At 39.2% G+C, this 25,610-nt stretch overlaps 1 protein-coding gene and 1 long non-coding RNA gene across 6 annotated transcripts in view; both read left to right on the forward strand.

Annotated features, from left to right (window-relative positions):
* The first annotated feature begins 2,469 nt into the window (after positions 1-2,469).
* The window catches only part of LOC140226030 (uncharacterized), a 234,405-nt gene continuing 211,264 nt past the window's right edge, over positions 2,470-25,610 (forward strand). The window contains exon 1 of the long non-coding RNA XR_011900845.1: positions 2,470-2,890. This is a non-coding gene — a long non-coding RNA (uncharacterized lncRNA). The remainder of the gene's footprint in view (positions 2,891-25,610) is intronic.
* The window catches only part of LOC109039911 (glycine dehydrogenase (decarboxylating), mitochondrial), a 138,262-nt gene continuing 126,914 nt past the window's right edge, over positions 14,263-25,610 (forward strand). For 2 of the 5 annotated variants that reach the window (XM_019055635.2, XM_019055634.2), the window contains exons 1-2: positions 14,267-14,718; positions 21,948-22,026. In XM_019055635.2, coding sequence (XP_018911180.1) covers positions 14,473-14,718; positions 21,948-22,026 — 325 coding nt within the window. In that variant the 5' untranslated portion in view covers positions 14,267-14,472. Of the gene's footprint in view, positions 14,719-21,947; positions 22,027-25,610 lie in introns of all 5 variants that reach the window. The other 3 variants (XM_072306323.1, XM_019055633.2, XM_019055637.2) reach the window with 3 other exon arrangements.

Genomic DNA, 25,610 nt, shown 5'->3' on the forward strand with positions numbered 1-25,610 from the left:
CTCAATACTGTTGTTTGATATATTGAAGGTATCAGTGTTATATTCATGCTGACGCGGTATACCTTTTTACCTTTTACGACAATCTTAATATCATACTGCATTAGTGTTGATGATATCATGTCAACATCCAACAATATGTATCAGTATTGACATAAGATTCTGTGCTATGTGGGATCATGAACTGATTGAACTGACGGTTCATCACAACGGTCAGTTTTATTAGAGTCAATCCGGTCAAACAATGCTTTCATTTAGTGTATTGGATCGACTAAAGCTTCTAAACAAGTTTTAAGGTTGAATAAATTCTATTTTTGATCTTATTGATCAAGAGTAGCTTCAAAACGCTAATTATTTCGAGGCAAATTCAAGATATTCTGACAATGTTGTGAGAATATTCCGAAATATTCTCAAAACATTCTCAGAACATTTTCGTGAGACAAAACGAAATCCCCAGAATATTCTGGGGTTATTTGAAAATCCCCAAAATATTGTGTGGACATTCTAGGGGTATTTGGAAAAATCCTTTAAAAGTCCACAGCATATTGTCAGGATGGCCTCAGGATATTCGTAAAATCCGCAAAATATTCACTGGATATATCGTGTGGACATTGTCATAAAAGTGTTATTATAGTCCTCCCTCCCTTTCCAGCAGTGGATGAAATGAGCCCAGAATTAACTCCCTTGAGGGCGTTGAAAGAAAATTTGCCATGGACCATCCAACCTTTCCAGCTTGTGCAAATATCTTTCCTACTTTTCACGAGGACATGCTACTTAAAACATTGTGACAAAACTGAAAAAAATTGCTTTGTTCCGATTTAAACAGGATCAATTGATTTTAGTTCTTCATCTACTCATGTATAGTTGAAAAATCTGCGAATTTTTGTTCAATTGTTTACGATTTAGGTACTGTTGTCAGGAAAAGTAGATAATATATTTTGATTAGCTGGAAACATTGGATGGTCCGTTATAAATTTTTTTTCAGGGATTTCCTCGAGGGAGTTAATTCAGGGCTCATTTCATCCACTGCTGAAAGGGGAAGCAATATGTTCTTCTGTTGTCCTTGAGGAAAGCAGAAAAAATTCTCTGGTCTATGCGTTTTGACTTTTTCTTCATTAGGATTTTCAGGATGTCTTCCTTCTTGTATCCATTATTAATTGCAATTTCTAATATGGTGTTCAGTACTTTATTGCAATCTTGTTTTGACTGAGGAATGTTGATAAGTCTATTAAGGAAGCTGGAATCCTGCCATCTTCTATTGCCAACTATGGTATAAGTTTACTGGTATATCGCATCAGTGTAGCAAGGTTTGCGGTATATGCTGAATTTAAGTTTGTCATTCTTGATTTATATGGTACGTTAAATCGAGGTAGTTCAACTTCTTGCCACCAAAATCTAGTTTAAACTTGATTTTTGGGTGTAAGTCATTGAGCTTTTTCACAAACTGTGCACAGCTTCTCTCTCAGAACCTAACCATATGCCAAAGGAGTCGTCTACCAGTCTGAAATATTTGAAAATTCTGTTTCTCCATCTTTCTAAAGTGACTAAAGTGACTATTTTCAATATTTTTCTTTGTCAGATATGCTGTTTATCATGAAAATTGAAGTATCGAAACATCGATCCGTTTCGATTTTACTTTAAATTGAAGCGCCTCTTCACAAACAGCGCGTTTCCGCGGTGCTCTCACTTGACACCGAATTCAATGAGAAAGCGAATTTTTTTTGGGCATCGCAGCCCTGACTCCGCGTACTTTTCACTGAAAAAAAGTTTCTTAAATTCAAGGCGACGCCGTGTTGACCTAATAAAATTGGATACTTTAAAAAAGTGGACAAGAAACGAAGTCTCGGATGAAGAAAACGGTATTGCCTTGGTCGACGAAAACGCGATTTCGTGAACCAAAACAGTTCAAGTTACATTGAAGCACGAAATCGTTTCCTTCAAATTAGGAAGGAAACACGGCGCGAAGAGTATCCTAAAAGTAAGAAAACATGTTGTGTTGTTTTTAGGAGACGTTTCCTCAAAAAAAGGAAAAGTACCTTCTAAAGTCCCTTTATACTGAGAGTCAAGACAATGTGAATCCATTTCTGATTGGTTCCCGTATTTTAGGCCTCCACGGTGTCACAAACGGGAATAAAGATTACATTTTCACCAATCATAGAATAATAGCTACTATTCTATGCACCAATTGCAAAGATTATAACCTGGAATGGACCGAGGAATTACGGGTTCGACAAGGAACAAACGGAATGAGAGAAGGAACGGAGAAAGGAATTTGAGAATGGGCCGATCAAAGATTACGAAAAACGTTTATGAGGGGGTGTTTGTCTTGACTCTTAGTATAAAGGGACTCTAGTAGGTATGTACCTGCAAGCGTTTCCTTAAAATTATCGGACACAACCGGCCCCGCCGCGTCGCTGCCTCGAGAATCGACTCCCCACTCAGTCTATATCCGTCGAAGCGCACTCTAGTTGGTACTGCGGGAGGTATTCTTTTTGGCCTGGTTACACGATCAAATTCCCGTCAAATTCCGATCATAATGATGACCAGGATGGCGGTCGAGAGTTATCTAGATTGATGATTAAAATTAATTAAAATAGCGCGTTGATTGAAATATGCATGAAATGAGCACGGTTGTGTGGAGATCAGATGAAGAATGAGCCCCACAACTCCATCATCTACCATCAAATTTTTGCAGGCCGCAGAAAATAGAGTACCTTTATAGACAGAGTATGGCCATTTCTGTTCCTGCTTTTCATTGGTCGCGAGCGAATAGGCTGACACGATGCTCTTAGGGCCGTAAATAAACAAACAAGATGGCCGTTATCAGCAAGCAAGATTGAGGTTGCCGGCCAGGTTGGCCTAGTGGTCAGCGCGTCTGACTCTAGGCCAATAGGTCCCGGGTTCGAATCCCGGTGGTGGCGACAAATTTTCATGGAACTGACGAGTGGATCTGCAGAAACAGATTCTACTCGGCCTTAATCCCTGAAAATTTGAAAGCCTGGAGCATGGATGTGCCTAAACCCCATGATGTCTAAGGACAATAAATACTGTCTATCGATGGCTGTAGGTTCCAACGGAATATAAGCCACTAAACCAGCAAAAAAAAAAAAAAAAAAAGATTGAGGTTATACACATCTTACATCCTCCTGTGATAAAGGTGAAAGGCAATTTAACAATGTTTTCATGTGTTTTTCGTGTGCTATTCGTAGATATGCTCGTTTAAATTGTTACTGCCGCATAATTGAAATTTTTGTCAAATTTAGCTTCTCATCGATGTTACGGTGAGCCGCCATCTTGTTTGTTTATTTACGGCCCTAAGAGCATCATGAAGCCTAAAAACTCGTTGACCAATCAAAAAGCGGAACAGTTTTCCTGTAGTAAAAAGATACGAATGGCCATACTCTGTCTATAAAGGTACTCTAGCAGAAATTCGATGGTAGATGGTGCGCACCAGTCACCATTTGATCGTGTAACCAGGCCATTTACGTAGTTTAAACGCTTCGCGCTTCCATCTGGTATCCTGATGAGAACTCCACTTCGCCCTTGCTGAAATTTGATCCCGCAACCTTCGCCATTGCACGGGATTTGTCCCAAGTTCGAATCGCAGGAATGAAACTTCTGGGATTTTTCCCAGTTACCGTCTCCACGGGACGAGGCTCATACGGTCCTGCGACTAGTTTGCGCGGGAAGATAACTTGGTTAAAGTCGAGTATTTAACCTGGATTAAAATAAAAATTCACTGAATATTGACAATTAGACACATTATTTTAACTAAACAAACATGAACAATGCAGTAATCAACAAAATATCGCACAGTTCGTTTACACTTCTTCTTCCTCTCTCAGTGGGTCCTAGGGGTAAAAGGACCATACTTGGTACTGGGAAAAATATTGATTTACTCAATATTTTTCCCAACTTCGTAAGTGGGATTTTTCCCTAGGACAAATCTCGTGAAACATCCCGTGGAGAGAAGGCCCAACGGGGAGAGTGAGATTCCGACAACGTAGTCCATTTCGGCCATCCTACCCACGCGACCGACGTGGAGTTATTTCGCCGTGTTAAACGTAGGTATTCGCACCTATCTCTTTGGCCTTGTCTCCACGAGCCGTTTAGCGAGATTTGTCCCAGGGAAAAATCCCACTTACGAAGTTGGGAAAAATATTGAGTTAATCAATAGTTTTCCCAGTACCAAGTATGGTACTTGTACCCCTAGGACCCACCGAGAGAAGAAGAAGAAGTGAAAACGAATTGTGCGATATTTTATTCATTACTACATTGTTCATGTTTGTTTAGTTAAAAAATGTGTCTAATTGTCAATTGAGTGCAATTATTATGTTAATCCCGGTCAAATACTCGACTTTAACTAATTTATCTTCCCGCGCAAATTAGTCGCAGGACTACAAAGAGCCCCGTCCCGTGGAGACGGTAACTGGGAAAAATCCCAGAAGTTTCATCCCTGCGATTCAAACTTGGGAAAAATCCCATGAAAACGTCCTGTGGAGACAAGGCCTGGCTACACAGTGCCCACCTGCTACTGTTTAATTGAACCTACTTGGGTTTATCCAGCAAATATTACCTTAATTATCATTTAAATACTAAATATCCACATATTTCCCTTTTTTCTCTGTTTAACAGTTGGTTCTCAGTTATTATTTAAAGACCGTGGGCCATCATCGTGGCCATAACTTTACCAACGAATGCCCCTTCTTTTTTATGCGCGCGGTAAGCTAGTATGATTATAGAGTAAATTATTTTTTATTTAAGTCTGGTTAAAGGACAGATTTTCATACCTACCTCTTAAAGGTAAATTATCACTCATTCGATTATCCAATCTGACGCCCATATCATTAAGGTTAGGTAATGTGTAAATCAAGGAGGTTCATTTGAGAACCGCTCCTGATACTGAAAGTAAATATGATTTAAAATTCCAATGAAGTATAGACCAAATAATCCACGATTATTTAATTCTTGCTTTAAAATTGGCATATAAAAGATAAATTAATTTAATGGAATTTTCTGAATGTACTCGGAATAGCGCTAAAGATGTGGTGATATAGGCATGTATAGGCAGGTAATACTTTAATGAGTACTTATAGGGCCGAGCCAAATCTTTCGGGGATTTAAAGATACGCAAAAATGTTTAAAGCTACGACCAGATACAAAGAGTGTGCTTGCAGTAAAATGTTGAATGTTGAATGTTGAATGTAAATGTTGTACATTATTTATTTATTCCTACATCAACGGATGCAACAATTTAAAGACATTTTCGTCGAATCAGAAAATTCACTGAAATATATTAAAGGAAAATTAGCAGCCATTCTTGAGTAAATGAAATAATTTTTGCAATGTTTTAATCTAAAAAAGCCCATTTGGCTCTGATCCGTTCATCTCCAGAAAACGATCTGACATTTTGGACTGAAAACAATAGGTAAGTAATATGTTTGATAAGGCACAAAAATTGCGTTTTGTCATATCCTCCACCTTTCCGACGCGTAAATCCTTTACGAACAAGATATTAATTGATTAAATTTAAACATAGGCACTGAATTTGTTTCAGTGGATCTTACGAATAACGCCATCCAAGCGGTTCCGTAGGATTTCTGTGAAGGGCCGTTCAAATAATTCGTATCGCTCTAAGGGAGAGAAAGGGTCAAGGAGAGCGTTACGTCGTCTTGTTTTAACGCGTAAAAGAATAGGGACCTACGTCGCAAAAGTGTTACAAGGGAAGAAGTGAGCGGGGGTCAAAAAATTGGAAATTTATTATTACGTTTTTTATGAGCGTGATGTTACACCTGGCCGTAAGGGTGCATCGAAATTTTCACGTAGGTAAGCCGTAGAGAGCATGGTGGTATACGGACGGAGGGACTCATCATCTCAAAGTGTAGATGCGCCCTTCCGCCGAAGGAGCGACGGTATATTTGCAGGGCTGTAGCCAGGGGGGGGGGGGGCGAGAGGGGGCGTCGCCCCCCCAAGTGAGATTTTTCGCCCCCCCCCTAGTGATATTGCGGGGTTTAATTAACTTCATTATTTATAGTCCCGGACTTTAGTCAAAAGTTCGGTTATTATTCCTCAATCCTAAAAGAGTTGGTGAATCAACTTATCAACTTATCAACAAGTTATTTGTGGAGTTGTCTTACAGCCAGGGCGCACACGCTGATCGCAGATAGCTTGTTTTTGAAGATGAGGCGACAGGCGACAGGGCATAGAGAAAAAAAGGAGGTCTTTGCATTGCGGGCATCTTGGAATTTTTTTGATGACGTAGGTCGGCACAGCGACTTTTATCATCGATTTCCGATTCGGTCCGGATTCGATCCGATTCGAGTCACATATAAGCCTCTGTGAACTCTTAAATGCTCAAGACTTTTTTATACGCAAAAATCCAAGTCAAGTCAAAGCGACTCTTTCTCACTCCCCTCCTACATATCTGCCATGTCCCAAGTAGCATTTTGCAACGAAAAAATTGCAATTTAAATGAAATAAAATTTCCAGATGATTTCAACTTTCTTGCAAGAAAATTGCAATTATTTTACAACATCTGACCCCCTCATTGTAAAAAAGTTGCAATTTTTTTTTTTGCAAAGAAATTTCAATATTGACGACCTTTAAATTTCAACCCCTAAATTTTCCGGGGAAATTATAATAATTCGAACCCATGCTTACCTAATGTCCTACGACGTTTAGCAGCATAAAATACCGGACGCCCTTGAGTGGGCTTGAACCCGACTCGCGAATGTCAGAGCGGAGCACTCTTCCACTGAGCTACAGGGAGCTGATGATAAGCTGGGTTGAAATCACGCCTGTTAAGGCTGTTATCGCATGCATTGCGTCAGTGCGTGGCTCAACATTCATCATAGATTTGATTAACGCCGTTTTTCTCAGGCTTCTTTCTTTTGGCTATTATTTATTTTTTTTCGTGTTATTTATTTTTTTCATATTTTTTTTGTCTGATTTTTTTTTTCGATATCACGTAATAGGTACTCACACTAAATTTACACCGGTGTAAATTACACCACATACTAACTTGAGAACTTAAAAATATTTTCAAAAAATATTTTTAAAATATTTTCAAAACTTTCTTAAGGAATATTTTTAACATGCATGTTTACAGGCAATATTTTTGAATTATTTTAAAAATATTTTTTGTAAACATTTTCAAAATATTCCTTTAAAATGTTTTAAAAATATTTTGAAAATATCTTAATTACAATATTGCCATGAACATATTTTGATAAAGGTGACAATATTTTCAAAATATGTTGGGCTATATGGGTTAGGTGAGACATTCAAGTCGAAAAAACTTTAAAACAACTAGAGAATTGGATGCCAGGCACATGGCGTGAATTTGTTACAACATGATTGCACCGAAATTGCAGTCTTTATAGTGCCTTGAAAAAGAAGGTTAGGCAACAAACATAATCTACATTTCTTGCAAACTTATTGCAATAAAATTGCAACTTTTTAAGCGCCTTCTAATGAACGTATAGGCAACAAGCAAAAATTGCAATCAACTCACAATCCATTGCAATGAAATTGCAATCCATGCTACTTGGGGTGTAACTCCCCCAGAAGAGATAGTCAGCTTGGGAATTCTAGGGATAGTCGTCAAAAAAATTCAATAACTCTCGGCCAAATACTAATTTTTAGACGTATGCCCTTCACGACTCTTGAAAACCCCTAAATATGTTTTTACTTTTTCCCCCTTTTTTTAAAAATGAGTAGTGATTTGGACACATCATAGCATAATCTGAGCAAACATAACCTTCACATTCCTCAAATATCCGTGCTTGATGGATGTTCATGTTGCATCTGCAAAACTGAAGGCGCGATAACGTGAGACTTGAACTCGAAATGCTCCGCTCTATGCTTTCAATGAGGTATCGTTCAGATTCGGGAAAAGAGTCAAAATCAAGGCCCGATCTCGTCTCTAAAATATTTTGCTGTGTTTCTCACGTAGCTCATGAAGCATCACCACAATAATAAGACAAACAGAACCAATACAACACGGAAGTAGAGCAATAGAAAGGACCTGTGGTAAGACGGCGCAAAAATACAACTATTCGTGCTTGATTGATGTCGTCGTTGCATCTGCAAAATTGAAGGCGCGATGGCGTGAGGCGTGAACTCGCAACGCTCTGCCTCATGCTGCTGATGAGGTGCCGTCGCTCAGATTTGGTAGAAAAGTTAAGAAACGAGACCCTATTGCGTCTCTCCTATCTCCGGCTGCACACTGAAAAAACGTTTCCTAAATTCAAGGCGACGCCGTGTTGACCTAAGAAAATTGGATACTTGAAAAAAGTGGACAAGAAACGAAGTCTTGAATGAAGAAAACGGTATTGCCTTGGTCGACGAAAACGCGATTTCTTGAACCAAAACTCCTGTTACATTGAAGCACGAAAACGTTTCCTTCAAATTAGGAAACACCGCCGCGCGAAGAGTTTCCTAAAAGTAAGTAAGTGTTGTGTTGTTTTCAGGAAACGTTTCCTCAAAAAAAAAAAAAGGAAACAGTACCTGCAAGCGTTTCCTTAAAATTAGGAAACGGCCGGTCCCGCCGCGTCGCTGCCTTGAGAATCGGCTGCCCGCCTTGTGTCCCTATCCATACCCGTTGAAGCGCATACCGCTACTAGGGGGCTACGCCCCCTGGCCGCTACGCGGCCCAACCCCCTGAAGGCGCTCCGCGCCATCAATGGGCCGCTTCGCGGCCCTATTTTTACCCTCCTATCAGTGTTAGTTTTATTTTTCCCCTAAAAAAATACGATATAAGATATACTTTAATTTTAAACTTTACTTAAAATTACTTTGAAATTAAAAGGACGCGTTTTGGAATGACTGCTTGATGAAATACTTATTGCAGTAAAACAATGAACAATGGTAAAGTCAAGTAATAATTTAGGTTACATGAGTCGGGGATCGAACCCACACCGCGTTCACAGAGGACGCATTCGACGTCTTAGACGACTCAGCCACCTCTCGACTTGAAGTCGCATGTGCGAATCTTGTGTAGATAAGTGTAGAGTTGATGCGCAGGCTACACAGCTACTGCGCAACCTCCTCGACCACTGCGCATCCTCCCGCGCATAGCGGTAGCAGTACCGGAGCATTCTGGAAACTCAGTCACTTTTATAACGTGATTTTAAAAAAACCTGGGTCCTTTTTCCAAAATCTGATTAAAGCGGGCTCATCTAGGGCCAATTACCTGTCGATTTACGCAAAAACCATGGAAATCGGCCCGGTAGAACGCTCAAACGAACTATGACAAAAAGTATAAATTTACATTGTTTAAATGGGAGAATTCGCAACTTTACCACGTAATATAAAAAAACCTGGTTCATATTTTGAAAATCTGAAAAGAGTTGGCTAATCTAGAGACAATTGCCCGTCGATAGCCGCAAAAATCATGAAAATTGGCCCGGTAGAAGGCTGGAACTAAGCGTCACCAGTTACGCAAAATTAGGAGGTCTCGGAGCTTATAGTATAGATTGTTGGTACTGCCGGGGGTGAATTCCTTCACGTAGTTGACGCGCTTCGCGCTCCCTCTGGTATCCTGATGAAGAACTCCGTTTCGCCCTGGCTGAGATTTGATCCTGTAACCTTCGACATTGTCATGGGAAGAGTGAAATTCCGACACCGTAGTCCACTCGGCCATCCTACCCTCGCGGGCGATGAGGAGTTATTTTCCTATGTTAAACCTATTCGCATCTATCTCTTTGGCTACACAGATGCCCACCTGCTACCGTTCAATAGCACTTGGGTTTATCCAGCAAATACTACCTCAATTATCATTTAAATATATTAAATATTCACATATTTCCCTTTTCTTTCTGTTTATCAGCCGGTTCTCAGATATTATTTAAAGACCGTGGGCCATCGCCGCCATAACTTAACCAACGTATTCCCCTTTCTTTTTCATTCGGAGATAGTATGATCATGGAGTAAATTATTTTTTTATTTAAGTCTGGTTAAAGGACAGATTTTCATACGTGCCTCTCAAAGGTAAATTATCACTCATTCGATTATCCAATCTGACGCCCATATCATTAAGGTTAATGCGTAAATCAAAGAGGCTCATGCGAGAACCGCTTCTGCTCATACTGAAAGTAAATATGATTTAAAATTCCAATAAAGTATAGACAAAATAATCTAAGATTATATTTAATGCTGGCTATAAAATTGGCACATAAAAGATAAATGATCTTTATGGAGTTTTCAAAATGTATTTGGAATAGCGGTAAAGATGTGGTGATAAAGGCATGTATAGGTAATATTTTAGTGAGTACATATCGGGCCGAGTCAAGCTTTCTGGGATTTGAAGACACTTAAAAATGTTCGAAGCTACGACCAGATTCAAAGAGTGTACTTGCAGTAAAATGTTGAAAAGCTTCACATTATTTATTTTTACCTACATTAACGGACGCACGCTTTTGTTTTGAAAATTTAAAGAAATTTTCGTCGAATCAGAAAATTCACCGAAAAATATTAAAGAAACTTTGGCAATCCGTGCATTTCTAGAAAGCATTCTGACATTTTGGACTGAAAACAATATTTTTGATAAGGCACAAAAATTGCGTTTTTTCAAAACCTCCACCTTTCCGACGCGTAAATCCCTTACGAACAAGAGATAAATTGATTAAATTTAAACGTACTGAATTTGTTTGGAGTAGAGTGGATCTTACGAATAACGCCATCCAAGCGCTTCGGTCGGATTTCTGTAAAGGACCGTTCAAATAATATGCAACGCTCTAACGGAGAGAAATGGTCAAGGAGAGAGTTACGCCGTTTTGTTTTTACGTGTGAAAGAATAGGGACCTACGTCGCAAAAGTGTTACGAGCCCAAGTAGCAGTGATCGCGATAAATTGCGATTTAATTGGAGAATGTATCGCGATTTTATCGACGTCGCGATTTATTGCAATATTATCGGGAGAAAAATCGCGATAAATTGCAACAAAATCGCGATATTATCGAACGCGATTTTATAGAGATAAAATTGCAATAAATTGCAATTTTTCATTAACGCATGAATGACGCATATGAAAGATGTTTCTATTCCGCCGCCGCCGTTTTTACCGAGATCCGTTGGTAACTTAACCATCTCATTTTTTTTTATCAATTATTAGTATAATGTTACAAAGACAGACTGGTAAGCTTACCTGAAAACCGGTATTTTTACTGATTTTTTCAGGTAAGAATACCACTTTTATTGGTAATCAATCCCCGGTAACTTTACCATTTTATCTCGGTAATTCTACCACAGTCGATAAAAACTATTGGCGTTTTTCCCAAGGTCCATCGGTAACTTTGTTATCTCACTATTATTGGTAATTTTACAGAGACAGAATGATGAGATTACCAATAGAACCTTATTTTACCAACCGTATTTCAAGGTATGAAATAAAATACAGAGGAGGGAAAATTAAAAAAAAAAAAAAAAAAAAAAAAAAAAAAAAAAAAAAAAATCCAATGAAAAATCGGTGTCAGTCAACGCAAAGACATAAGTTGTGAGGTTGCGAAGCGCCGATCCATGTATAAGAGGCTTCAATTCGCACACGCAAGTCATATAGCGGTCATAGCATAATGACAATGTGCTGGCCTTCCACCGTAGCGATTGGGGTTCGAATCCCCGCGGAGGCTCCGGGGATTTTACGCTCGTCTTCGTCAAAGGACCTGACAGCTGAACCTAACGGCAATCGGCTGATAACTTTAACCCCTTTTTTTTTTTGGCGATTTTATCAATCGCTAGGATCATCAACATCTGAGCGATCATCCTCGATCTTATCGCGATAAAATCGCAATTTTTTCGGGCCGATAAAATCGCAATAAAATCGCGAAAAGATCGAGGATAATCGCTCAAATGTTGATGATCCTAGCGATTTTATCGCCGATAAAATCGAGGATAATCGCGACTTTATCGGCGATAAAATCGCGATTTTTCCGTTGAAAAATGCTACTTGGGAGGGAAGAAGTGAGTGGGGTTCCAAAAATTGGAAATTTAGCGTTACGTTTTTTATGAGCGTGATGTCTCTCATGGGCGTAAGGGTGGGCGTAAGGGTGCATGGTGGTGTACGGACGGAAGGGCTCATCATCTCAAAGTGTAGATGCGCCCTTCCGCCAAAGGAGCGACGGTATATTTGGAAGGCCCCTCTTGAGCAACTCGCCGAATACATGGTGGTGTACGGCACGTTGCATCCACCTCCTCAGTAGGCGTTTGGTAATTTTTTTGTTTCCTAATTTTAAGGAAATGGGTTTCTTCGATCAACATCACATAGATCCTTAAATTGAGGAAACAGGAAATGCTATGCCCGTTTCCTAATTTTAAGGAAACTGATCTCTTCAAACGACACTCCATGGATTCTTCAATTCAGGAAACGGCTTTGCTTCTTTCCGTTTCCTAATTCTAAGGAAACAGGGTTCTTCGATCAACACCACATGGATCCTTAAATTTAGGACACAGAGGCGATTCCCTCGTTTCCTAATTTTAAGGAAACAGTTTTCCCGTTTCAAGTATCCGTTAGTCTGTTTCAAGAAAACGTATACGTGGTTCAAGAAAGCATGGTTTTCTTAACTCAACACAATTTTGTTACCTTGGATCGAGATAACTGTTGGCTTGTTCCAAGCTAACACCGTGTTGAAATTAGGAAACTTTTTAAGGATACATGTTTCCTTAAATGTAGGACAAGTTTTCTTTCAGTGTAGTGACTCTAGATTTTTTCCTATATTTTTTTAAGTTCATGTCTGATTATTCTTTTTTTACGATGTATTAGAGGACCTGTATCTAAAGCTCGTTTTTGCCGACATCATACATCCCACGGGTCACATATTTTCAGCAAGCCTCGGATCAATTTGACCTGGCTTGGGTATTTAAGGGTTAAGTGAGTCCTGGTAAATGTAATTGTTCCTTACACGTATCAAATCATTTCCGAGGTCTTAATGGAGATGTTGCATGTGTGGGGGATTTGCGATTTGACCATTGACTCTTGTGTAAAAGTTCGCGAGAAAACACGATGGTGCCACTGGTTTTCTCTGAAATCATCTCCCAAGCTCAAAAAAAGCTCTCAAAGTGAGGCCAAAATGGGGGGGATATCCCACCCTATGTTTTCCCTAATGCCTCGCGTCCGAAAACACATTGTTCTTAAATCAATTTTTGCCCCCCCCCCCCCCCCGCGACCTACAGATTTCTCGCCCCCTCATGTTGAAATTCTGCCCCCCCAATCATACCATCCTGGCTACAGCCCTGTATATTTGGAGGGCCCCTCTTGAGCAACTCGCCGAATACATGGTGGTGTACGGCACTTTGCATCCACCTCCGCAGTAGGCGTTTGGTAATTTTTCTGTTTCCTAACTTTAAGGAAATTGGTTCTTTTGACCAACACCGCGTGGATCCTGAAATTTAGGAAACCGATAAGATCGCTCCGTTTTCTAATTTTAATAAAATGGGTCTCTTCGATCAACACCGGGTGGATCCTTAAATTTATAGGGAACCGACATGGTCTTTCCGTTTCCTAATTTTAAGGAAACGGGTTTCTTTTTTCAAGTATCCGCTCAGTTGTTTCGAGAAAACGTTTACTTGGTTTAAGGAAACATAGTTTCCTAAATCCAACACAATTTTGTTATCTTGGATCAAGAAAACTGTTAGCTTCCTCCAAGCTAACACCGTGTTGGAATTAGGAAACTTATAAAGGAAGCATGTATCCTTAAGTTTAGGAAACTTTTTTTTCAGTGTTGGCTTTCATGCAGTTTTTATAAAGGTTCCTGACGTGGAATCTGGCGTCCTTTAATTTTAGTATATAACTATTCATGCTCACATGTGCGGTTTCTGAGATAATTCGCATTTTTCCGGTCAATTTTCAGTTTTTGAGGGGTTTTGGGGTCAAATTTTGGGAGAATTTTGGCGAATTTCAGTTCATTCGATTCTTTTTGATCTCCTGAATGAAATGAGCCCAAAAAACTCAAACACACGATTAGTTTCGGGTTCAACCCTCATTTGACTCGACTATAAACAGTCCTCTTAACGATAATGGGTCAATCCTGAGAAGAGTGAACAATAAGAAACAAAATTTGCAAAGTCGTAAACTGAAGAAAGAGGGTCTCGTTATTTCACCATGGATATTCATACCTGAGACCACTATATCTCAATCATGTAAGGGTGAAAAGATTGGCGAGAAGTTTAAGTAACAACGCGCGTTTATTAGGTAACTTATAATTAAGTGATGAAATTATTGACTGACGCTGTGACTCATTTTCTAAAACATATCAACGTTTCATTATCCCCACTTTACCACCAGAATTCAGACTTTGTTTCATTCCGTTTCATTCCAGCTTCGTGCGCCTAAGACGTATCAAGAAGTGCGAAAAACACGCCTCTTTTGATATAAATACCAATTTAATTCCGTAAAATCACTGAACACTATCATACGGGCACCTCTGATTATTGTTCACTAGCCGTTTTTCAGTAGTTGTTACGTCTTCCGTTTCTTATCACAATGCTGCGGAGAAATGCTGTGCACCATTTTACTTGCCTCCAAAAATTTAGAGCAGTTCAAAAAATGGGGTTGAAAAATTGTCATCCTCTATCAACAAAATCAAATCTGCAGTCTACGGCCGAAAACAACGAATCGCACGATGAAAAATGGAAAACTATTTTCTGCAGAAGTGATTTATTCCCAGAGAGACACATCGGGCCACGACGAGATGAACAGCAAGAAATGCTCTCAATCCTGGGATTTCGAGTAAGTAAAAGTGAAAAATTTCTCACATGTGTCACGTTAGAAAATTTGTAGGTGCAATCTCGAGTTGAACTATTTTCGTCTTTTTAAAAATCAACATGGAGACAAATGCGATCTGTTCCGGAATTTTTAAGATTCCACTCCTGCAATTGTTTTGTTCCATCATAATCCGTGGTAGGTGTACCAATAGGAGAAATACAAGTTTAAGTAGAACAGCCGCAACGTGCTTATAATTAAATACGCGAAAGTGCATTGACTGAAAAATTTTCGATTTTCAGTTTTTTATAGATATAAAATCTGACAAAAACTTCGGCGGCGGTAAATTGGTCAAGAGATGCATAGTTAAAAAAACGAAATTTAAGGTAATTAAATTTGACCGTTTAAATATCATTTTTTTTAAGTTTTCCCGAAATTTGGGGACTTGCCAACGTAATGTTGAACTGATTTTGATCTTACTGAGATAATGTGGAGGCAAATTCAGGGGAAATTGGCTTATTTCGCGGGAAAATTGAATGACCTTTGAATTGACGTATTTGGGGGTCGGAGCCCCCCTTAAAATTAAATCGAAGTGATTTTTGCAATTTTTACTTAAAAGCGGAGACAATTTGGTAAATTTTCCCGTTTTATTTTTTACTTTACGATAATTTGAACCGGAGTTATGATTTTTTGAAAATAGGTCAAATTTGACCTTTGACCTATAATAACTCGGTCAAAAATCAAGATATTGATCTGCGGTTTGCGCCAAAATTCTTAGTTTTTTATGTTCTTTTGAATGAGGTATCACAAGATAGGGGTTGCTATTTGAAAAAAAGAGTTGGGGGGCCCCCGCCCCCCCTTGAGGGGGGGACCAAAATTTTGACCCCCTCATAAGATGGTCCCCTTTGAGATAGGAACATTCCCAAAGTTTCATCTCCCTAGCTCAATTCGTTCAAAAGTTAAAGGGGGGGGGGGGGGGCGGGGACTTTTCGCTCACCCTGTACTGCTGAGTGTAATACTAGTATAATGCTGACCAACTTAATGCTAACATATAACACACATACAGGGTTATCCAAAAGTCACTGACCACCCCTGTAACTTTTTTCCAAATTGAGATAGAAGTTTGAAACTTTGGGAATGTTCCTCGGTCTAAAACAGCAACTTTTTGGTCCCCCAAAATTTTGGGGGGCAGCCCCCCTTAAGGGGGGCGGGGGCTAACTTTTTTTTCAAATGGCAACCCCCTTTTTGTGTTACCTCATTCGAAAGATAACAAAAAAAGAAAATTTTTGGCGCAAACCGCAGGTCAAAATGTTCATTTTTGACAAAATCGCAGCCGGTCAAAGTTCAAAATGGCGAAAATTTGGCATCTCCGTTGTTTATTGACGGATTGGTGTGAAACTCGGAATCCAAAGGTTTTTTAAGATGAGAAAAACGATTCTGGCATTGGTTTTCCAGAAAAGTCAGTCCTTTTCAAAATGGCGGCGGTCAAAATGGCGGCCTAGAGGGGGAAGTGGATATTTAGGCTGCATATCGTTGGATTTGCATGAAACTTGGTATCTAGGGGTATTTCGGCACGAGAAGATCGAATCTTTCATTGGATATCTGAAATTTTGACAAATTCCAAAATGGCGGCGGAAAATTGCGGGAAATCAGTTTTTCGGCTCTTTACCGATGGATTAGCAATAAATTATTTGATATTTCAAGAATCTAATGAAAAATTCCTTTTAATCCAGCCAAAAACCGCCAGGATATCGAATTCCATGCAAATTCATCGGTAAACAGCCGTAAAACTGATTTCCCGCCATTTTTCCGCCGCCACTTTGGAATTTGTCAACATTTCAGATGCGGTTTGCGCCAAAAATTTTCTTTTTTTATTATCTTTCGAATGAAGTATCACAAAAGGGGGGTTGCCATTTGAAAAAAAAAAGTTAGGCCCCGCGCCCCTTAAGGGGGGCCGCCCCTCAAAATTTTGGGGGGACCAAAAAGTTGCTACCTTAGACCGAGGAACATTCCCAAAGTTTCAAACTTCTATCTTAATTTGGAAAAAAGTTACAGGGGTGGTCAGTGACTTTTGGATAACCCTGTATGGCTAGGATATAATCATTTAGTGTATCACTAACGAACTTAATTCTCACATATAGCTGGTATAGTACCGACATATTGCTAACATTACGGTACTCAGTATTTTCTTGAAAACTTAATACTAGCACATTGCTATCAATATGCTAACATTACACTCATTTTTAGCAGGGAATGTATCGCGATTTTATCGACGTCGATTTATCGCAATATTATCTGGTAAAAAATCGCGATAAATTGCGATTTCATCGCATTAAATTGCAATTAAATTGCGATTTCATAGCATTAAATTGCAATAAAATTTCGATTTCATCGAACGAGCTTTTGTAGAGATAAAATTGAAATTTCTCATCAACGCCCAATAACGCATGAATGACGCTTATGAAACATGTTCTTTAGCGGAGGTGTAAGAACGATTCGATACGAGGTTGGGCGTAGGGTTTGGATGGTGGGAGGTACGCCACACTGAGAAAAAATTCTCGGCGTTTTTACCCAGGTTCGTTGGTAACTTTACCATCTCACTTTTTTTACCAATTATGGGTAATGTTACCGTGAGAGACTGGTAAGTTTACCTAAAAACCGGTATTTTTACTGGTTTTTTCAGGCAGGAATATGTAGGTACCACTTTTATTGGTACCTAATCAATTTCCCGTAACTTTACCATTTTATCTCGGTTATTCTACCACAGTCGGTAAAAAATGTTGGCGTTTTTACCAAGGTCCATCGGTAACTTTGCTATCTCACTATTATTGGTAATTTTACCGAGACAGAATTATGAGATTACCAATAGAACCTTATTTTACCAACCGTATTTCAAGGCATGAAATAAAATACAGAGGAGGGAAAATAAAAAAAAAATTATAATGAAAACTCGGTGTCAGTCAACGCAATGACAAAAGTTGTACGGTTGCGAAGCGCCGATTCATGTATAAGAGGCTTCAATTCGCACTCGTTAGTCATATAGCGGCCATAGCCTAGTGGCAATATGCTGGCCTACCACCGCTGCGACTGGGCTTCGAATCCCCGCGGAGGCTCCGGGGATTTTACGCTCGTCTTCGTCAAAGGACCTGACGGCTAAACCTAAAGGCAATCGGCTAACAGCGTAAACCCCTTTTTTTTGGCGATTTCATCGGTGATAAAATCGCGATTTTTCCGTTGAATAATGCTACTTGGGGTACCTAGGTTGTCTTCATTCAAACTTTTTGCTTGTAATTTTCTTGCGGAAATTGATGGAAAATATTCGTCACGGAGGCCACAAAATGCGTTTAAATTGATTTAAAATTTCTAAAATTTCTCGGGGGAGGCCCCCCGAACCCCCTTCTGAACTATGGGGTATTCCTTAACCCCCAGACCCCCCGGTGGTGAGGGGTCAGGCACCCCGGCAAAACAGCCTAGGTATGCCTATTTGATGAAAATCAATTGGATTTTTACGAAGATACCGTATTACCTAGCGGTTTTTTGTGTGCATAAAAAGTATACTAGTTATACTTCCCATTTTTATAAGGGTTGCACAACTTTACTTACTACGTCTTAGAATCCATTATTTATTCTGAGTAACATTTTATTCTTTGTGTTTTTCAATTTTTACAGAATTGAAGCAAAATATTCAGAATTGCAAAAAAAATTTAAAGAACTCAAAAAAAAATATCTAAGAAAATGACAAAGCAAAGAAGATGAGATGAATGATAGAATTGTCAAAATGAATGCAATTTTTTTTATTTATTTTTTAGAGAAAGCAGGTAGCCTAAAACCACACCTTACCTATACTGGATTTTCAAACTTTTCCCGACCTCCGCGGTTACTTAAGAGGGGGGGGGGGGGGGGCGCTCCGTGGTAGGGGTCCCGAAATCGCATCAGCAACCGAAGAGTTTTGGAGCCAGACGGACACTATTACTGTAGATGGGTCATTCTGGAGGGCGCTTCCAACTATTTATCGAGTGAAAATGGTCAGTTGTACTTTACTCTTGCACGAAACGTCAAAACGAACGAAATTTTGACAAAATCTGTAAGAAAACATGTGTTTGAACCTTTTATACAGGGTGTTCGAAAAGTCCCCTCCCCCCCTCTAACTTTTGACTTTATTGAGGTAGAGATTTGAAACTTGGGGGGCGTTCCTAGATCAAAGTAAGCTACTATTTGACCTCCCCAAAATTTTGGGGGGCACCTGGGGGGGGGGGGGGGGTTACGGACCCTAACTTTTTTTTCAAATAGGAAGACCCCCTTTGTGATGCTTCGTTCAAAAGAGCATAAAAAAAGAAAATTTTCGCGCAAACCCGAAGTCATTATCTCAAACCGTTTCAAAATGGCGGCCGGTCAAAGTTCAAAATGGCCGAAAATTGGCACCTCTGCTATTTGCACATAGATTTGCTTGGAACTCGGTATCTAGGGGTATTTTGGCACGAGAAAAACGAATTTGACGTTAGATTTTTTTAAAAAAACCCTAATTTTTCAAAATGGCTGCCGATTAAAGTTCGAAACGGTCAACAACAATGGGCAACCTCGACTTTTTGCCGATGGATTCGCCTGAAACTCGGTGTTTGGTGGTTATCTGGGTAGGAGACAAACGAATTCGACGTATTTTTACCCCCAAACACCGAATTTCAGGCAAATCCATCGGCAAAAAGTCGAGGTTGCCCATTGTTGACCATTTTGAACTTTAATCGGCGGCCATTTTGAAAAATTAGGGTTTTTTTTTAAAATCTAACGTCAAATTCGTTTTTCTCGTGCCAAAATATCCCCGGATACCAAGTTTCAAGCAAATCTATGTGCAAATAGCAGAGGTGCCAATTTTCGGCCATTTTGAACTTTGACCGGCCGCCATTCTGAAACGGTTTGAGATAATGACTTCGGGTTTGCGCGAAAATTTTCTTTTTTTATGCTCTTTTGAACGAAGCATCATAAAGGGGGTCTCCCTATTTGAAAAAAAAGTTAGGGTCCGTAACCCCCCCCCCCCAAGGTGCCCCCCAAAATTTTGGGGAGGTCAAATAGTAGCTTACTTTGATCTAGGAACGCCCCCCAAGTTTCAAATAAGGTCAAAAGTTAGAGGGGGGGAGGGGACTTTTCGAACACCCTGTATAAGATATTGAAAATTAAGGCCTTTCAGGCCTATACAGGGTTATCCAAAAGTCACTGACCACCCCTGTAACTTTTTTCCAAATTGAGATAGAAGTTTGAAACTTTGGGAATGTTCCAGAAAGATTTCTTTTTATCCAGCCAAAAACCACCAGGATATCGAATTTCATGCAAATACATCGGTAAACAGCCGTAAAACTGATTTCTCGCCACTTTTTCGCCGCCATTTTGATATTTTTCGGAATTTCAGATATCCAATGAAAGATTCGTTCTTCTCGTGCCGAAATGCTCCCGGATACCAAGTTTCATACAAATCCAACGATAAGCAGCCGAAATATCCACTTCTCGCTCTAGGCCGCCATTTTGACCGCCGCCATTTTGAAAAGGACTGACTTTTCTGGAAAACCGATGCCAGAATCGTCTTTTTCGTCCCAAAAAACCCTTAGATTCCGAGTTTCAGACCAATCCGCCAATAAAAAACGGAGATGCCAAATTTCCGCCATTTTGAACTTTGACCGGCCGCCATTTTGTCAAAAATCAACATTTTGACTTGCGGTTTGCGCCAAAAATTTTCTTTTTTTATTATCTTTCGAATGAGGTATCACAAAGGGGGGGTTGCCATTTGAAAAAAAAAGTTAGCCCCCGCCCCCCAAAATTTTGGGGGGACCAAAAAGTTGCTACTTTAGACCGAGGAACATTCCCAAAGTTTCAAACTTCTATCTCAATTTGGAAAAAAGTTACAGGGGTGGTCAGTGACTTTTGGATAACCCTGTATGCGGTACTAGGGGGTCAATTATATGTGGTGAAATTTTTGGTACTTCATATGGGGCCCATTTGACAACTTTTTTTCGACGATACGCGTTTCCCCTCTTAAAGTCGAAAATTTCGATCCACCCTAATCTACGATTGCCGCTGGCCGTCCATGTCGTCTGATGCCTGGTTGATCAACGGCTGTCTTCAGCCCTAAGTTCTAAGGGTGTTTATTAATCTTCAACCACACATTACAGATTGATGAAACCGAAGATCCTTCTTGATCGTTTTTCACAAGAATCTCGATAACCGGGCATGGGACTGCTAATCCCATGAAGGAGATTGCGGTTTGGAACCTTAGCTTGGGACGAACCCTTTACTCCATGGGAAGCCATAGTAGGATCAAAGGCCTGCTAGGATTGTTCCCAACCACTCTGGGTCAGATAGGTACTCATTTTGTGGTCGCCAGCGCAGGAGAGCCTTCCCTGCATCACGAAGCCCCCCTCCCCCCTACGCCAACATAAAGTAATAGTTTAGGGTTTTGGGGAAAAGTATTTAAGTCGAGCTCGTCGGCTACCCCAAAATCATAGATCTACGAAGTGCTACTACCAGAATGTTGTACATTGGCAATTTCATAATGTAAAAGTTTTCAGGGAGGGGGGGCGCCATTCATCATTACTGTTTATTACTTATTTCCTCAGTTATTTTTCCGTTTTCGGAGATGAGGCGATTGCCGTTTCAATTTTTTTTGGCTACCGGGGCTGATTTTCACAATTCAAGAAAGCTTTGGTGATGTTATATGTATGAAGGATCCCAGTTTCTTGGACCTGCGTATGAATGTACCTACTTAACAAGAGGTGGTCTAAGGTGGTCATAGGTGTCTTTTGCCGACCCTTTTTGTTTAGGGGGAACATGTCGTTAGTAGATGCATGAAATATACTACCCGATCATTCTGAAATAATACTGGTCAGTTTGTAGATTGTACGAAGGCGTTTAATGGGTCTGTAATTTTGAGCATTTTTCTCATAATCCCATTTTTGTTCTTATAAACATCTTTCGACCACTAGAGGGATAATGCCCCAATCTATCTATTTAATCTATCTATCTATCTACCTATGTATTTATTTATTTATTTAATTTTCTTTCTTCCATTTTTTTGTCAGATTTTCAAAATTCCAAAATCCAAGATGACAGCGATGACCTAATATGCTGTCTCGGCTTCACTTTGATCGATTCTTGCAATATTCGGTATTAGGGGGTATTTTTCGACGGGAAACTCGAATTTTCGGTGAGATTTGCTAAATTTCGAAATGTTTTGTTCTCAAAATTTTATTATTACTATTGGTTTTTTTTAGACTCTGGATGACTTGATAGACAAAGCAATCCCTCTTGGCATCCGATACGATAAGGAACTAGATATAGCTGCACCAGTTGGTGAGTAAAACTTGTCCTCGTCGTTAAACTATATTTACCTACACAGCATGAGGCATTCTTTTCATTCAAGGAGGATAATAGGCTGACTTTAATTTACGGCTGAAGGGCGTGTTTGTATTTGATTCAGTCGCTCAAGAGCGCAAATGCTTTAATTGGGTTTGTTGATTGAACTTACGAATATCGAGTAAAATGAGATCAGATCAAGAGCATGCACCATGATTTAGGTGAAAAGGTCAAGGAGCTGCGCGTTCTCTCACGAGACCCCCCACGAAGCCACAATGTTTTCTTATCGCTGTCTTCGTTTTCTTATCAAAGACTGTTATTTTGACGTAGGTAATGAAATTCTCAAATACAGCTCAGTAATCCAATTTTGCATTCGGATAAACCCGTTTCTGTAAGCTCAATTACCCCGATCACATAACATTATGATCACTTATGAAAATCAAGGGTCAAATTGATTTTCACGTTAATGATCGCTGACTCAGGTCTTTTGAACGTGGTTTGAATATTACATTAGGTACAGCCATTCAGTTCCACTAATCGAATCTAGATGCAAGTTGATCGTAAGCAGCCGAATGAAATTCACAACCAAAACCGGATTTATCTTAAAGGCGCTTTTAGAATTCAGTTCACAATCACGCGAGAAAATACTGTTTTCTCGGACTTTCATTATACAACGATTTCGTAAACCAATTGGGAGGGGGGGTCTGAATTCCGAAAAAATAGGGGGTTCGCCCAAAACATTGTGGGGAGGGGTCCGCCCAACTCGTCAGGGACCCCTTCCCCCCTAAAAATTTTCTCACAGCAACCCCCTCCCCCCTTCAGGAATTTTTGTCACCGCTTCTGTACCTTCGTAGGAAACGGAACGCGATGGCGCGGCTTTTGAATTTTTGGGGGAAATGATAATAAGCGGGAAGTACCCGGCATTGTGGCCTGGTCTCAGTGCCTCATCATGAATTTGCCGCAAAGGCGAATTTTCGAAGACGTTAAGAAATCGGCTCACGGCGAAAACATACTAATACTAGCTGTTCTGGGCGGGCTTCGCGTACGGTCAATATAGCATCGCTCGGGGAAAAATTAATAATGAAGTGTTACTATGACCTTTCTCACGAACATACTAAAAGTCCCCATGAAACCACATTGTGTTAACGCCGCCATTTTGAATCTAGGGGGCTCGGGGGTCTCGGCGGCCGATTTTTGGGCAAAAAAGCTTAATTACCTCGAAAACCGTTGATCCCGATAACCGTTGATCCCGAAAACCGTTGAAACCGAAAAGTGAAGAGCACCAAAATGAAAGAACGTCAAATTTGCCATTAGTCGAAGTAAGTGCGCGAAATCCTTGAATGGATTTTTTCAACGAAGTTTTATTAACATTCTGTAAGTTCATATTTATCTGGAGTTTTCATATAAACATCATTTTCCAAGCGTAATCTGTAAGTAACTGGAAAATTACTAAGTTTAGAGAAAAAATGAAAAGAACTGAAATGAAAGAGAAGATATTTTTACATTCATGTATTTATTACACTGGTACTGAACCAATTATACACTCGGCAGTGTAAAGCTGAAAAAATTATTGTTTCCGTATCGATGTCAATTGCATGCTAATGAAATAATGCAATGATCGTTCGTACATTACAGAGTGCTATTATAATTTAGATAAGGATTAAAGTTAAGTCCTATATTGAGAGAAATTTCGTGTTTTATTGCCATGTGTATATGCACGCTGATGTTTTCTAAATACATGGAATTTTAAATTGTAAATTTTTCTGTTCACAATACCTTTTTTCCAATGAGAAAATAAAACATTAAAACACTTCTTTACTTCATATTTCTGCTAAAAATTATATTTAAAAGAAAATGGTAGCGTGTTGGCCTTACTGACAGTTCCTTTAATTTGAGGATTACTTACCTACATTCTTGCAAAGAAGTCATTTTTCTTAACATCCTTGTACAACGAGCCTTTGCTTTTGTAGTTTTATTTTATGCCCATTTTTTTAATGCATCAGCATTCTCCTTCGCGGTAACAGAAAAATATAAAAAGTAATTTTAGTGAAAGCACTCATTTTTCCTGAAATTTCAGGATGAACTTGAATTTACAGGTGTCATTGCACGATTTGAAAAATACCTACATAATTGACTTCCACAAGAAATCTAATCAGTGTCATTATCATTGACTTTCTCAATAATTCTGGGAAATTATTAATAATAATATTACATTAATTATATATATTATTTATTATTATATATTATTATTATATTAATTATATTATTATAATTATTTGGGAATTATTATTAATTTTCCATTTTCCTGTACCTATATATTTCATTTCCTTTCGTAGTTTGGAAAATCGCTTTTGGCAACCGATAAGATATACTTAGTCCCTATGGATGAGCTTACTCTATTTGCATTAACCCACGAGGGGTTCGCGAAGCGGACCTTAGAGGGCGTGAAGCGTCGTTGGGGGTTTGGGTCGCGTTGCGGTCAGGGGGCGCACTAATGTGGACCTATAATTTAATGCCAATACATAACTCATTGTACAACACTACCCCATACATAATCCCTAAGTAGTAGAACACTCTGGCGTAGAATAATAAATAGCTTCGCTAGTTTCGTCAGCTAGTCATTATTCTATGACTCTGGATTGTAATACCTACCCGATCAACTTAATGCTGACCAGCTTAATGCTAACATATAACTCGTATATGGTTAGCATTATACTGCTGAGAGTAATACTAGTATAACGCTGACCAGCTTAATGCTAACATATAACTCGTATATGGTAGGGTAGACTGGGGTTAAGTGGGCACCATTTTGTTTGAAAAATCATAAAACAAATTTGGTGATAGATAGAGTTAATCTTTAAAGTACAATGTCTTCAGTATAATGTAAGGTATCTGCAAAAAATAGTATGTTTCATTTTTTAAATTTCTTCATGGTCAAAATTTAGATTTTGTAAAAAATGGGAAAGTGCTCAGTTAACCCCGTGGGGTGGGTTAACTGGGCACTGGGGGTGGGTTGACTGGACACTAAGATGAAAAAGCATACTTTTGAAATAGGAAACTTTTATTAAGTCAAATGAACAAGTGGAAAAGTCTTAAAAATTAAAGAAATACATCTGAGGATGATTTTTTGTTTGTCTTAATACTTATATTATATACATTTTCACTAAGAGATACGGAAAACTTATTTCAATGACTTCTGAATAGGTCCCATGGTTGGTTGTCCTTTTTCTCCTTTTAGTTGTTAAAATACTGCAATTAAAATAAAAAAACAAGTTTTAGTGAATGTTTTGGCTAACTTGTAATCTATGGGGTTAACTGGGAATGCCCTCTTTAATCCCATTTGGTAGTGTTCAGTTAACCCCATTTGGTAGTGTTCAGTTAACCCCATTTCGGAATTTCAGAGAAAAAAAATCATAAATAATACTCAATTGGAATAATTACCAAAGTAATCACTGGAAATAGTACATAAAACTATAGATGAAACAATAAAGCACTTACCAAAGCCTTCCTCAAAAGCTAGATATGTCATTTGGGCTTCAGTTCACAGCACCGGGAATTTACTTTTCGCCCCACGAAACACG

This window comes from Bemisia tabaci, chromosome 1 (assembly GCF_918797505.1).
Source record: "Bemisia tabaci chromosome 1, PGI_BMITA_v3".
In the NCBI taxonomy this organism is placed as follows: Eukaryota; Metazoa; Arthropoda; class Insecta; order Hemiptera; family Aleyrodidae; genus Bemisia; species Bemisia tabaci.